Source organism: Gouania willdenowi, chromosome 6 (assembly GCF_900634775.1).
Source record: "Gouania willdenowi chromosome 6, fGouWil2.1, whole genome shotgun sequence".
NCBI classification, from domain to species: Eukaryota; Metazoa; Chordata; class Actinopteri; order Blenniiformes; family Gobiesocidae; genus Gouania; species Gouania willdenowi.
Genome location: NC_041049.1, coordinates 7,703,529 through 7,718,885, shown reverse-complemented (window position 1 = coordinate 7,718,885; position 15,357 = coordinate 7,703,529). Strand labels below are relative to the sequence as shown.

The window sequence follows — 15,357 nt, the reverse complement described above, 5'->3', positions numbered from 1 at the left end:
TGTAGTTTTGTGCATTTCTTTTTTGTAAAAATATTTAGTTTTGTGTATATTGAGTCATTTTCATATTTTTGTTTGGTGTATTTTTCTGTAATACATGTTTTTTGGAGTCATTTCGTGTGTTTTTGGAGCCTTTTGTATATTTTTGTGCATTTCTGTTGTCGTTTTGTGTACTTTCTGTATAAATATTGTTTAGTTTTTTTTGTTTTACGTCATTTGTGCATTTTTTTTATAATTATTGTTTTTTGTTGCATTTGTAGTGTGATTCTGAAGTCATTTTGTATCTTTTTTTAGTGTAGTTTTTTGCATTTCTGTTGTCTTTTGTGTATTTTTTGTTTAAATATTTAGTTTTGTGTATTTTCAGTCATTTTCATATTTTTGTTGTTTGGTGTGTGTTTGGGGGGGGGGCGTTCTAAATTTATACGCACCAGTCCATCCACGTGTACCTGTCTAACTTTCACTAAACTTCTCTGTAGTGGCAGGTGTGTCGTGAGAGAAGCTGCAGTAATCAGGTGACCTTCACGATGTAGCGACATGTAAACACTTAGCTCTGACTCAGAGCGTAACACTACAGTCAATACCAGCCTATGGACGGGTGTCGTGACACAGACTGTAACCGGACTAAATGGAGGTCCGTTATTCGCTCAACACTCGCATACCTGCACGCATGTCACGTAGACGGTGATCGATAGTGAAGCCCACCTGATCGATGTGTATGTGTGTGTGTGTGTGTGTGTGTGTGTGTGTGTGTGTGTGTGTGTGTGTATGTGTGTGTCTCCTCTGTTGGTTCTCACACACACGCGCCGCGAAAATTTGTGCAGCTATCAACACAGCAGCCATTGCCGTCAATAACTTCCGGGTGAGGTCTGTCCGCTCTAAATAGCGAACGGTCAAACTAACATGAAAATCCTTTTATGTATTTTTGATGTTCTTTTGTGTATTTTTCAGTTATTCTGTGTTTTTTGGAGTAAATGTGTGTATTTTTTGGTCCTATAGCCTGAATCGCCAGTTGCCAAGTCTGATGTAAACGGTTGCTGGTTCTTATTATTACAATCCCACTTTGTTAATATAGCACCAAAGACAACAAAAAAATCGATTACAATTATTACACAAAATTCAGAACCTATAGCACTGATAAATACTGATCTAAAAGATGTTGGAAAGGTTAGATTGTTTAATTCATGAGTTCTCATAAAGGTACTCTGTAAATAATGATGATGATGAAATACAAAGGACGGAGCACAAGAGCTGTTTCTTCCTAAGCTAAAGGACCTCTACCAGTGTTACCTTCACTCTAGTCAGAGTTCCGTTGGGTCGATCGGGTCGATCGTCGTCTGACAGCCTCCCGCTACCAAAGCTGTCCATGGAGTGAGAGGAGATGGTGTGACAGAGCTCCTCGAAGGAGTAATCTCTGTCCCGGCACTTTTTGATCTCGTGGAGCAGTTTGGACAGCTCACTGGTTACAGCATCATCTATGAGGAGGAGGAGGAGGAGAGAGAAAAAGAGAAACAAAGGAGGAGGAATTTAGGAATTTAGAGGTCTTGTTACAAAGTGAAGAGATAAAGAAAAGAAAATATTTCAGTCATTTTCTTTTCTCAGATGTAGTTGCAAATTTCACATAGAAATAAGTCTCAGAGATCAACTGAGACGTTCATATTACGTCAGTCTCCAGCCTCTTTCTAAAGTCTCCCATCAAATCAGGGCAGTTACGTTATCTACGGCACACGTGTCAAACAGCAGAAAGTAAAAAATGACAGAAAACATGAATCATTGTGTTTTTATCTTAAATTGTTGAAAAAACTCAAGATTCTTTAAGAATCCTTCAATTTTCCTCAAATTATGACCTAATACTTCCATTAAAGTGAAGACCCTATTGTGACTGATACCTATCACTTATTGCTTGGATATTTTCATATTGTGTATTTTATATATTCATACAAGTGCAAACTAAGGTACAATAAGCTTAAAATTACTAATTTTCCCTCATAAAGTCTGTGGTCCACTTGAAACTCAAACTGCTCCGTATTTGGCCCCTGAACTAAAATGAGTTTGTGGCCCCTGATCTATGGACAGGCAGAGAAAGAGCAGCAGTAGTAGTACTATGTTTGAACAGCAGGGGGCAGTGCTGGACAAAGTAAACCCAGTAAACTGATCAATGTGTTCTCCTGCAGTATTGATCACATGAAAGATGCTAATTATTGATCATTTTAAGCATTGCTTTTCACACATATTTGATCAAAATCACCTTTCTTTTCAAAAATCAAAGTCTAAGACAATGTGAGGTGTAAATAAAACAGATTATTAAGGCAACATTTATTTATAGAAATGACATTTTACAGCTGATGACCTGACAACTGACGAAGGGCAGAACAGTGATAAGACCGGCGTGTGCAGAATGATAAGGAGAAATGATGCTGCTCATCTGCTCAGAGTTTCACTCCTTCATTAAGAGGCTATAAATAGTGTGTGGTTGTTTTCTGCTTCCAGGAATGTGTGCAGCTTACTCTTGTGTTGGAGGGAGGGGGAGGCGGAGGGGGAGGAGATGGAGGTTCTGGGGGCAGGAATCGGACACTTCCGGACGGGTTCCTCCGCGATGCTCCACCTCTCCATCTCATCCGTGATGTAGTCTACACAGACACAGTCACACGTTAGGGTTTTATTCCTGTTATATTTGTGACAGTAAAAAACACTAACGTATAATCAACAAAGAATATAAATCAAATGACTCCAAAAACAGACAAGATGACAGAAAGATACACAAAGTGACAAACAAAATGAACAAAGAAAACACAAAAAAGACAACAATAATACACCAAAAAAACAATATAAACAAATAATTAAAGATACAATATGACAACAAATGAACAAAAAAATGACTCCACGAACACACGAAAAAACAAAAATATAGAACAACAGAAAATTACATTAAATGAAAACAAAAATATGCATAATGATTCCAATTCCAACACAAAAACACAACAAAACAAGAACAGAAATTATACAAAATGATATCAAAAACACACAAAAAAACTATGCATAAAGACTCCAACTCCAACACACAAAACACGGATAACAACAAAAATACACAAAAACAACATAAATTATATTTCAAAGATGCACAAAATGATTCATAACACAAAACATAAGTTAATGATATACAGAATAACAGAAAAACTCAACGCCAACACACAAAACACGGATAACAACAAAAATACACAAAACAACAACAGAAAATATACAAAATGATTTAAAAAAACGCACAAAATGATTCATAACACAAAACATAATATAATAATATACAAAACAAAAGAAAAATAAACTCAACACCAACGAAAATATGCATAACATCAACTCCAACACACAAAAAAACAACAGAAATACACAAAACAATGATAGAAATGACAGAAAAACACATAAAACTACAACAATGGCACACCACACCCTTTGTTCTTTCCTGTATTAATGCTCAGATTGGTCTTCATATTTAATGCTGACATGAATGTTCACATTTTTGTGGCCCCCGCTGTGGTATAAGTGTCCCATCTCCGCTCTGGAACAAATAGCGTTGCACACACAGTTTGTCTTTCAGCGCACAACAAGTCCCAGCTGGGCAGGAACAAGGAAGTGGTTAATTCAAACAGCAGGACGCATTACAGCCACTAGGCCCCATCTATTCTGTGTGTGTGTGTGTGTGTGTGTGTGTCATTTCAAACCCTGCTCCAAAAGGAAATGGCACGCAGCTGATCTTTTCACTCAGTCCCAGCTGTGCCCTTTTCTCTCTCATTCTTCATCATTTTCATTCAGTCACCGCTTTATCCCTCAAGTCCAAATTTAATTCAGGCCAAGTTCATTTTTCAAACTCTTTCTTTTTCTCTGTCACTCCAATCCACAGTATTTACACCTTAAAGCGTTGCAATGCACCAATATGGAGGGTTTTTTTGCCATAGTGATGGCATTTTATTTCATTTTATAACAGTTATTATTATTATTACTATATTAATATTAATATTTTCTGTAGTCTTTGTTAATTTTTATCAATACTAACTAAAAAATGATTCCTCCACATACAGTCCCCTCCAAAAGTATTGGAACGGTAAGGTCAATTACTTAGTTTTCGTTGTATACTGAAGACATTTGGGTTTCAGATCAAAACATGAATATGAGACAAAAGTTCAGAATTCCAGTTTTTATTTCATGGTATTTACATCTAGATGTGTTAAACAACTCAGGACAGAGCACCTTTGGTTTGAACCCACCCACTTTTCAAGTGGAACATGTGACTGATGGGTGTTTCTAGTTGCTCAGGTGTTGCCTTTTGGATTGATTGCGTAAACATTAAAGAGTTCTTGTTTCAGATCAGAGCTATTGCACAAACATTAGGCATAGCCAATACAACAATTTGGAATGTCCTGAAAAAGAAAGACACTACTGGTGTACTGAGTAACAGACATCAAACAGGTCGACAAAGGGTAACAACAGCAGTTAATGACAAGAAACACCCAAAGACAACAGTCAGTCACATCACTGCCAACGTCCACAGGGCAGGGGTGAAGGTATCACAATCCACTGTTTGACAAAGACTTTGAGAGAAGAAATATATAGAGGTCATACCACAAGATGCAAACTACTCATCAGCAAAAAGAATTGGAAGGCCAGATTGGATTTTGAAAAGTAGTACAGAGATGAGTCACAAAAGTTTTGGAACAAAGTTTCATGGACTGATGAGACCAAGATTAACCACTACCAAAGTGATGGAAAGGCCAAAGTATGGAGAAAAGAAGGATCTGCTTATGATCCAAACCCCTCCGTATCTTTCAATCCTTCAGTATACAACACAAAAACAAAGGAATTGACCTTACCGTTCCAATACTTTTGGCGGGGACTCTAAAAAAAACCTCTCGACAATCTTTGCAGTGGCTGTTAGAGTATCCTTTCAAATGCCATCGTTTTTATTACAAGTGATGAACTTGAATTTGTCTGCGTTCATCATATTGCACACTACTGTATCTATGCTGTCTGATACTTTGAATTACTATTTATTCTTTGTTTTTTGTTTTGTGTGTTGTGAAAATTGTGTGTTTGTTCTCATTTTGTGTGTTGTGAAAATTGTGTGTTTGTTCTCATTTTGTGTTTTTTGTTGTCGTTTTGTGTGTTTTGGAATCATTTTTGTGTAAAAGTGTTGTCATTTTGTGTGTTTTCGTTGTCATTTTATATATTTCTGGAATTATTGTGTATATTTCCCTGTCTTTTTGTTGGTTTTTGTTGTCATTTTGTGTATATTTCTGTCATTTTCTATGAGTTTTCAATTTGGGTGTTTTGATCATCCTGTTTTTCTGTCTTTTTGTGTGTTTATGGAGCCATTTTGTGCATTTGTGTTGTCTTTTTGTGTATTTTTCTGTCATTTTGTGTGTGTCTTGGAGTCATTTTGTGATTAGTTTCGTCATTTTGTTGTATTTTTGCTGCCCATTTGCATATTTGTTGTCATTGTGTGTGGTTCTCTCTCATGTTGTGGTTTTTCAATGTTGTTTTGTGGGTAATTGAAGTCATTTTGTGTTTTTTTACGGAGAACTGTCATCAAACCGAAGCTGAAACCATAGGACAGTCCTAGTCACGTTGACTGACTGAGATAGTGTATTTTTCTGTAAGTTTGTATGTATTTTGCTTTCGGACCACCAGTTTCCCACGTCTTGTGTAGAGAATAACCATTAGAAACTGCTCAGATACTATAAAGTTAAGTGTGAACAGAGGGAGTAGGTGTGTGCTCTAAAGTGTGACAGAGCTATTCGCTGGGAGCAAATATTTCTAAGATGCGTTACAATAAGAGCTGTTCCTATTCCAAAAAACAGGCTTGTGTTTGAATTGTACAGTAGTGTTTGTAACCCAGTTTTTAAAGTCTCCAAACGAGGACTTTATGTTCCGTTACCTTGAATGACAGCAGTGATCTGCTGGGATTTGGTCGCAGGATGTTCTCTCAAGATCTCCAGAGCAGTTCTCCCCTGGCTGTCTCTCAGATTAGCGTTGATTCCTGAAATAACACCGAGACACAATAGAGAATCAGATAAACAACTGGTTACACTTTTAGCTTTAAAATAACAACCACACACACACACACACATTGCTCTCACACAGACAACTCACACTGCACTGGTGAAAGTGTTTTTGGAGGACTATGTGTATTCTCATCCACCTGACACTGCTGGCTCAGTTAATCCCTTCCTGTGCTCATGGATTCAATTCAGCATGAAAATAAATGTCATTCACAGTCTCAGCAGGGCACCGTAGGATGTTAGACAGAGGAGAAATGAATACAGGCTGAGTGGGAAAAGCACATTTAAATGTTTCTACACAGCTGATTCCGTTTTTTGCAATCTTTGACACACCCTACGGGGCTTCACAGTCAAAATGTTGTAGTTTGTGGGAATAAGATTTTTAGTTTGTGGATATAGTAAATGAAACAGACTTTGTGTCCAAACTGATACATTTTACTCAAGTTATCTGATTACTTTCAATTAAGCAACAAGGCGGACATGCAGTAGTATTAGTCTGACAGAATTAATAAATCACTGCACCATGTATTACAGCAGGACATACTGTGAGGAGCCTGTTATACATCGACCCAACACTGAGGACATACATTAAAGAAAGTGTCTATTTGTACGGTTGTCGTACGGACAACCTCTGGTGCTATTGGTACGTTTACCAAAGTACAAGTACGTAGCGTCTTAGGGTTAGGGTTAGATTTAAGGTTAGGTTTAGGGTTTGGTTATAACCTATATTGCAACAATTTTTAGGGTTAGGTTAGGTTTAGTCTCAGTCACGTGACCTAAACTGGCCAATGAGGGGCGCTGCGTACGTATAGAATGTCGGTATATTGATAGCCACTGCCTACATTAAACAGCAGCAGCCCTCTTTTGTCTTGCTTTTATGCATAAATTCTTGACCTAAACATCTGAAACACATCACAAACAAATCCTGGTTATTTCAGTAACAGAGCTGCTCTCATGTTTGATTTTTTTTCCCCAAATTGTCACTGTAAAATATGTTTTTATTGACCTGACTGTGCCCATTTCACTTTCCTTTTTAATCAACTGTTTTAGTGTTTTCTGTGATAGTACAATGGGATGTTGGCTGAGTTATTGGTCTATTACTCCACGAGTCACACGACTGATCTTTCCTCTGGAACACAGTGTAAGCTGTGCAGGGTTAAGAATCAGTAACTAAGGCCAGAACGGTGTCAATCTGCTGCAGGATATTCATGAAGTCCAGGGCCAAACGGAACAGAGGAAGTCCTACAGGAAACAGGAAGAGCTAGAAGAAAAGCAAGGCTGACAACAGTACAACTATAATGTATTCATTCAATCACTGTGCACCTAATAATAATAATAATAATAAGATAAGATATTTAAGCCCACATGGTCTTCAAGAAACAGAAACTTATCTGCACACATCCAGAGAAATGTAGCAAACACCCAAAGTCAGATTTAACACACAACCTGACAAGAAAACGACACTAACATTTGGTGTCACTTTCAAGGTGGAGACTAAATTAGGAGAACACACAGAAATGGGCTATTTTTATCGACAGGCCCACCTGAGTCAAGCAGAAGGCGAACAACATCCATTTTCCCAAAGAGAGCTGCCTCGTGGAGGGCACTGCCATTCTCCGTCTGCAATAGAGAGAGCGAGAGATAACAATAACACAGCAATTCAACAACAAAGAGCATCCCGCTAAAAGTCCCTCGAAATAAAAGCGAGCGTTGCTGTTTTGACTTCACAAGCATCCATTGTTCTCTTACTGAGATTAAAACGAGTTGTCGGCAAAAAGCGAGAGGCCAGAAGGGCTTTGAAAACGAGAGGCAGAGGACCGGGCAGAGATGTCCCACTTTCCCTTTACACCAGCCTGCGTCGCTCAGCCTGCGGTCCTACGCACGGGAATATCACAGATATGATGCAACAGATGGAAACCAGCGTGGGGACTGCTACGGCAGGTGATTTTAGCTGAGTTTAGCAGAAATAATCTAAAAGGGACACGATAGAAAGCACAACCGTGGAGGAAATACAGTGTGCGCTAAAAACCACATGGATATACGTTCAAGCACAAAATGCTCTGTTTAGAAGGCCGATGCATTTACTGTACTGTATTTATTGATGATTAGAATATTTATTGAACTATACTAGGTGATGGAGACTACACAATTACAATTAATGCCACAATATGTTTTAATCAACATAACTCATATTTCTGAGTGAAAGGTGAGTGTGAGCAACCATTCTCAAAGTGATGTTGTTTTAGTTTCACTTTTGTTCCTTGTAGCCTGGTAACCTCTTTTCCTTTGATTTACATTCAAGCTGTGTGATTTTTGAAATTATATCAGGGGAAAGTGTTATAAATTTGCTTTTAGTCCATTTTCAGAAATTTGTAGTTTTTTCACCACGGCAGACGTCACTAACCTTCGAGGCTGTCAGATTATTACGTCACCTGGTTGAAGTGAATCTGATTGTCAAAACATACGGGATGGCCTTTTCCTAACTCCTCTCCTAACACCTTTCCTTAGCACCATAACGTCATCCATAAGGTTATGGAAAAGTGGATAGAAAAGGAGATAGGAGGGACTATTCGGACGCAGCCAAAGAGTTAGAGTTAGAGGTAGAGAGTTAGAATTGGAGAGTTAAAGATAAATAGTTAGAACTAGAGAGTTAGAGTTAGAACTAGAGAGTTAGAGTTAGAGCTAGAGAGTTAGAGCTAGGGAGCTAGAACATAAGAGGTAGACAGTTTGAGCTAGATAGTTAGAGTTAAAGAGTTAGAGCTAGTGAGTTATAGCTAGAGAGTTACAGCGAGAGAGTTAGTTAGAGTTAAAGCGTTAGAGCTAGACAGTTGGAGTTGGAGAGTTAGAATTAAAGAGTTAGAGCTAGAGAGTTCAAGTTAGAGCTAGAGAGAGTTACATAGTGAGAGGTAGGGAGTAAGAGGTAAATAGTTAGAGCTGGAGAGTTAGAGTTCAAGTTTGAGCTAGATAGTTAGAGTTAAAGAGTTAGAGCGAGAGAGTTATAGCTAAAGAGTTATAGCTAGAGAGTTAGTTAGAGCTAAAGAGTTAGAGCTAGACAGTTGGTGTTGGAGAGTTAGAGTTAAAGAGTTAGAGCTAGAGAGTTAGAGTTAAAAAGTTAGAGAGTTGGAGCTAGAGAGCTTGCGTTAGAGAGTTAGAGCTAGAGAGTAAGAGGTAGATAGAGGTAACCAGTTAGAGTTGGAGAGTTAGATTTAGAGCTAGAGAGTTATAGCTAGAGAGTAAAAGATAAAGAGTTAGAGCTAGAGAGTTAGAGTTAAAGAGTTAGAGAGTTGGAGCTAGAGAGCTTGAGTTAGAGAGTTAGAGAGTTACAGCAAGAGAGTTAGAAAGTTAAAGAGATGGAGTTCAAGAGTTAGAGCTAGAGAGTTAGAGTTAGAGAGCTAGAGAGTAAGAGGTAGATAGTTAGAGTTGGAGAGTTAGATTTAGAGCTAGAGAGTTAGAGTTAAAAAGTTAGAGCTATAGAGTGAGAGAGTTGGAGCTAGAGAGCTAGAGTGAGAGAGTTAACACTAGAGAGTTAGAGTTAAAGAGTTAGAGAGTTTAAAGGTTAGAGCAAGAGAGTTAGAGTTAAAGAGTTAGAGCTAGAGAGTTAAAGTTAAGAGTTAGAGGGAGGGTGTTTCTGAAACCAAAATATATTTATATGACAAATTAAACACTCCCCCTCATGTTTTAGGAGAACATCATGTATTTTAAACATATTTTCCCATTCAAAGGTAGTTAAATATGCAGCAAGTTTCACAAGACAAACAGATTCATCATGTATAGCACAAAGTCTCTCACTACGAAATCAAACAAGACTGCTTGGTCGGAAGTGATCTCGCGAGAGTTGGTGCGATTTGAGCCAACCATTTTGACTTCTGAAGCATTACAAAATTAATTCATTTACAACATTAATCCCTATTAATCCTTTTTGGCATGATTTGGGGAAGTTTAATATGTCAGTAATCCAACATCCAATTAGGGAAAACCGATTAAATAGAAATTAGTCGACCATGAAACAGTTTAGGTAATTTTGTAACAGAAAATCTAAAGCCATATTTTTGCCACCCTTGCATGAATGACTGTTCCACTTGGGAAACCCGAGTAAAGCAGTTGTGGACATGCCACTGTTGTGTATTCTAAACAGGGTTATGGTTCTGAAGTCAGTCCCTGACGACTCAGTCTATATCAGGGCAAAACCACAAAAGTGACTCAAGGGCTGTGACTGGACAGCTGTTATAACGCTTACATCAGACTAAATGTTACATGCCGTCAAGCTAATGAAGTCCTTGCTCCAAAGCTTTATGGGACATTAAGTTTCAGAACCGTACGTTTGAACGCACAAGCAGCACATTTTGCTGGAAGCGATGTTGCTCATCTGGAACTTCCACTTTCACACACCTTCACACGTGTTTGCAGCCCTGACAGAGCAACACACGGTGATAACATCCTTCATGCATGGCTTCCTGACTGCACGGATGAAAACCTGGACAGAACCAGCCTTCCAGCCTTGATAAAGACAAATCATCTGAATGACAACCAGCTCTGCTTATTATGGTATTCACCTCATCATCCATCTGTTTGGTTGTCCTCTTACCGTTGTTATTCAGCTTCCTCAGATATTAAAGTGTCATCTGCACACAGAAGAAGTTGATGGTGAAGAGAATCTCTAACACTCCAACTTCCAAAAACGTTCAAAGTTAACAATCTAGTGCTGCTGAAGAGTCGCAGTGGTTACAAAGATTGGCTTTAACTGAGGGTAGTTCAGCCTGTGAATTTCACGAAAGGAAGAAGTTGCCCCGCTGAACCTCCTGTACCACTTCCTGTCCTGTTTCCCATTGAGATTACGAAGTGATGTCACAAGGAAACCAAAACAAAAAAAAATGTTTTTCTTGCGCCCTGAAATCCAAAAGCTTTCTGCAGCTGTTGTCAAGACGATGGAGTGTATGTTTCTCATGTTATGGGTCAAGAATCAGTCGGGGTCTTCCACACATGCAACTGAGCACACAACCAAAAAATAGTGCTTTCCAAAAGAAATAAACCATTTAAATCCAAGCAAGTAGCAGAGTAGACTGTACGTTACAACAGTAATGGGTCTGTGGATTATTCCTAAATCTTCAGGTTTAGGAATGTCATGTTTCTGAATTTCTCACAACTCTAAAGCTATTTTTCACGTATCTCCATTTGTTCTAAAAACCCCAAAAACATAGTATTTGAGGTTTATTTTCCTAAACTCGCCTGTTTTCCAGTGTTTTCCTCAAACAGGCTGATTTGTAGCCTACTTATGCATATTCATGAGTGGGCGTGTCTATAGACGGGACACTGACTTCCTCCTCCCCACACGATGACGTAGGGCCAGTGGACGCCCCGCCCTCCTTCCACCCACTCCATAGCCGACCTCATGCTCAATGCGTACAGTCGTGGGCGTGTCTGTTTATATGTCAATCACGGCAGAGAGCTTCCTGGAGGCGCGGCTTCTCCAGCTCAGTGCCGCGTCAAATTCGTCAAAGTGGGAACGAGTCATCAAATTGGAACAAGGTGTTTGGGCTCACCCTGCAGTAAGAAAGGAGCAAATCACCCTCTAACTAACGATTGAGGGAATCAATGAAAAAAACACTTTGGGCATGTTTATGAAGCCCAAATAAAACTTTATGATGTTTAAAACACAGAAAAGTCCATTTAGCTTAACATGGACACTTTAAACACTAGGCCATAAATGGGGATCAGTTGTAGAGTTGTATTGCTTTAGCTTACAACGTTTACATAAACAAAAATATCAATAGACCTAAATCACATTTTAGGACCGTAGGAAAACACTTAAGTGCCCAATAAATATTCACACACACTTGGCTAGAATCAATCCCTGCTGTGATGTTGTACCTTAGATTCCAGCATTGAGGGGCGGGTCAGGGGCAAGGAGGAGGATCTATTGTTTCTCAGGATGTTACAAATTTAAAAACACTTATCAGCACTATTTTATCAGCAAAATCAAGAAAGACCTTTTGCTAGTTTCCCATCTTTAGCATGAATGAATGGCTGGATGAATGCATCTATGGATGATTGTAAGGATGGATGAATGAATGAAAGGAAGGATGGGTGGATGGATGGATGGATGGACGCATCAATGAAAGGATGGGTGAATGGATGCATCGATGTATGATAGGGGATAGATGAATGGATGAATAAAAGGATGGATGCATTAATGGATGGATGAATAAAAGGACAGATGGATGATGGATAGATGATGGAGGGATAGATGAATGGATGAATAAAAAGATGGATGAATCAATGATGGATGGGTGAATGGATGCATCAATGTATGATGGAGGGATAGATGAATGGATGGATAAAAGGATGGATGGATGGATAGATAGATGAATGGATGGATGAATAGATGATGGAGGGATAGATGAATTGATGAATAAAAGGATGGATGCATCAATGGATGGATGGATGAATAAAAGGATGGATGCATCAATAGATGGAAGTTTATCTAAAAGCCCAATGACCCACACTATTTCCTGCACCTGAATGCCTCCTGTTAGACAGACACACACTTTTTCAAAGACTTTAGAACAACTTTAATAGTGCAAGTGTGTGTTTGTATTGAACGTGTCCCAATGTTGGCGAGTGAGCATCTCCACAGGGATTTCTTGTATATTATCATGGAAACAGACGGAGGGAGAGAGTGAAGCAGAAAAGGACAGCAAAGGTAAAAAAAAAAGAGGAGGAGAGCACCTGCAGGGACATTATTCATTCATGCTCTAACACAACTTCATGGCTTGACTTCTATTACACACTCTCACACACACAGATGACCATTTTCAATGAATGCCATCTGTGAGGCTCTGCTGACAGTTCGGCCTTGCAGAAAATACCAAAGTGAGAAATAAGAGAAGCACAAAAAATGGCAGCTATTTTGAAAACATTCAATGCTTTCCAAATGTACGATATACACAAGAAGCCTTGAGAATGTAAACATGGAAAGAAAATGTGCTGCGGCGTGTGGTGAAAGAGCCGCGGAGGCCAATCAAAGGCACGTAGTGATCTTCACTCGACAGCGTGAGCTTGAGGCCAGAATCCCTGCTGAGAAGCAGGAGCCTCGTGCACGGATCAGAGGCTCACATGCTCACGGACTAACACCAGGACAGAAGGCAGGAAGACAGAAGGCAGGAGGACGTGGACACCTCTTAGCCGAGTCATGCCTCTCCTCCTTGCTATGATGAGACCCAACGGGTCAACTTGTTTCTGTGTTGACACATAAACACCCATTATGTTCTCCGTGGGGCTGAGAAGCACTGGCCTCGTGCACGGATCAGAGCATGAACGCATCACTGCAGTCACAAACTCACAGACTGACACCAGGACAGAAGGCTGGAGGACGTGGACACGGCTTAGCCGAGTCATGCGTCTCCCCCTCGCTATGATGTGACCCAACGGGTCAACTTGTTTCTGTGTTGACACATAAACAGCCATTATGTTCTCCACAGAGCAGCTACGCAGTCACGTCTGACATGCTTTACAGGCTGTATGTAAAATATATCAACACAGCCAGGAGGAGGAAACGCTCAGCATCTGTTGTGCAATATGTGTCCGCTCCAATGAAGGAGTGAAGAAGAGTCCAAGAAAAACCTTCAGGTTCAACACACACACGGACACACGAGAGAAGTTCCGAAAAACTCTCACAAGGACAGATTTTTGCCGATCAAGTCTTGGAAAGGATTTAATGCTCACTCCTTACTGCTTTAGCACATTTGTTTTAAAAATAAACACCTTAGGCAGCGTTTTTTATTAGCTTCTTAACTTCCATCTTTATTCATATTGACCTTCGCAAAGGACGTAATATTTTCGCTGGTGTTTATTTATTTGTTTATTTGTCTGTTAGCAGGATTACGCCAAATCTAGTTAATGGGCTTTAACAAAATTATAATCAAAAATAGACCTTACGCTATAGAAGATTCCATTCCAAATAATTTTCTCAATATTGGCCAAATTTCAAAAATTTTAATCTCGGTTCGTGAATGACCGATGTTTATGAAATTTGACTCAGTTATGTCAGGTTTGTGATGCACGACATTAGATTTTTGGCCGATGATTAATATACCGATCAATTAGATATTTTTTTTTGCCCAGCCCTAATTCATTCCAATTGTTTTTAAACCAAACAATGAAGATAACTTGCAGGCGATCCTCTTCAAAACAGTTACTACTTAGCTTCCTACTTAAATTCTGTATTTCAGGGTAAAAACTATATTTTAAACAGTTCCAAGCATTCTGTGTCAGAGCTATATGTGAGGAAATAATCAAACCGTTGGGAAATCGGTAAATTCCGTAAATAATTGTACGTTGAGATTAATGATTGGCTCGTAATCACATTGATTTACAATCACTCGACAAAAGGGCCAACATACGATACATAATTTTAAAGCCGATATTGGTTGATACCATTTACACAATTAGTATGCAGTTGTATTGTTTAGCTCTAAAGGGGAAATTTTAAAGGAGAAGTTTTAGAAAAGTTTTAGAGTAGTTTGAGACTAAAGTACAAACAGACTACATTTAATAGTGGGAATGTCCCTTCATGTACCACTGCAATGAGAGCTCCCTTGATGGGCCAATAAACAAACGGAGTGACAAACTATCAAACTAAACAAGACCAAATATTTATGAACCTGTAGCATTTTGAAGCCTTCCATTCAAACATTCAGCTTTTTTATTCCTTGTGAAAACGATCTCTAGAGACAAACAACGGCGTTGAAAAACGCAACAAAGCAACGCTGCAGTTTGACAAGGCGTGACAAAAACAAATGGCCACAAAACATTCAGGACCAAGCTGTGCTGGAACCGAGCCGATGAACACAATGGAAAGAAAAGGAGGAAGGGGAATGCGGCGCTGAAGCTCCCAGTGCTTCCAGGAGTGTGTGCTTGTATGGTTTGAAGAAGGAGAAGGAGACACTTTCGACCTCACAGGAACACCATGTCCTTTCCTATTCCTCCTCCTCTCTGTGTTTCCATCGATCAATAATTCATCTCTTGCCACAATCACACCATAGGAGGCAGTAGCTGTGCATAAATGCTCCGACGCTGGCATGAACAAAAGACTATACACACATTTTTCCAAAGTAAACAGTGGAGTTGGTCTTTCTCTTTCTACTGTAGCTACGCTGCATGTGGCGACAGACGGCTGCAGCGTCTCAGACAGGCTGACACATTCAAGACTCACATCTCTTTCAAGTCACCTTCCAACTCACACTGATATCAGATAACACCAGTGAGCTCCACTTTATACCAACTCTACAGAGAAACAGGGAACTTCCAGCCAAGC

The 15,357-nt window shown here is 39.3% G+C and overlaps 1 protein-coding gene and 1 long non-coding RNA gene across 5 annotated transcripts in view; one reads left to right on the top strand and one right to left on the bottom strand.

The window, feature by feature from the left end:
* The window catches only part of anks1b (ankyrin repeat and sterile alpha motif domain containing 1B), a 298,928-nt gene that overhangs the window by 199,312 nt on the left and 84,259 nt on the right, over nt 1–15,357 (bottom strand). For all 4 annotated transcript variants that reach the window (XM_028451136.1, XM_028451140.1, XM_028451138.1 and 1 more), the window contains exons 6-9: nt 7,589–7,664; nt 5,921–6,022; nt 2,502–2,624; nt 1,285–1,469 (exon numbers count right to left, since the gene is read on the bottom strand). In XM_028451136.1, coding sequence (XP_028306937.1) covers nt 1,285–1,469; nt 2,502–2,624; nt 5,921–6,022; nt 7,589–7,664 — 486 coding nt within the window. The remainder of the gene's footprint in view (nt 1–1,284; nt 1,470–2,501; nt 2,625–5,920; nt 6,023–7,588; nt 7,665–15,357) is intronic.
* The window catches only part of LOC114465855 (uncharacterized), a 29,084-nt gene that overhangs the window by 1,225 nt on the left and 12,502 nt on the right, over nt 1–15,357 (top strand). The window lies entirely within an intron of this gene.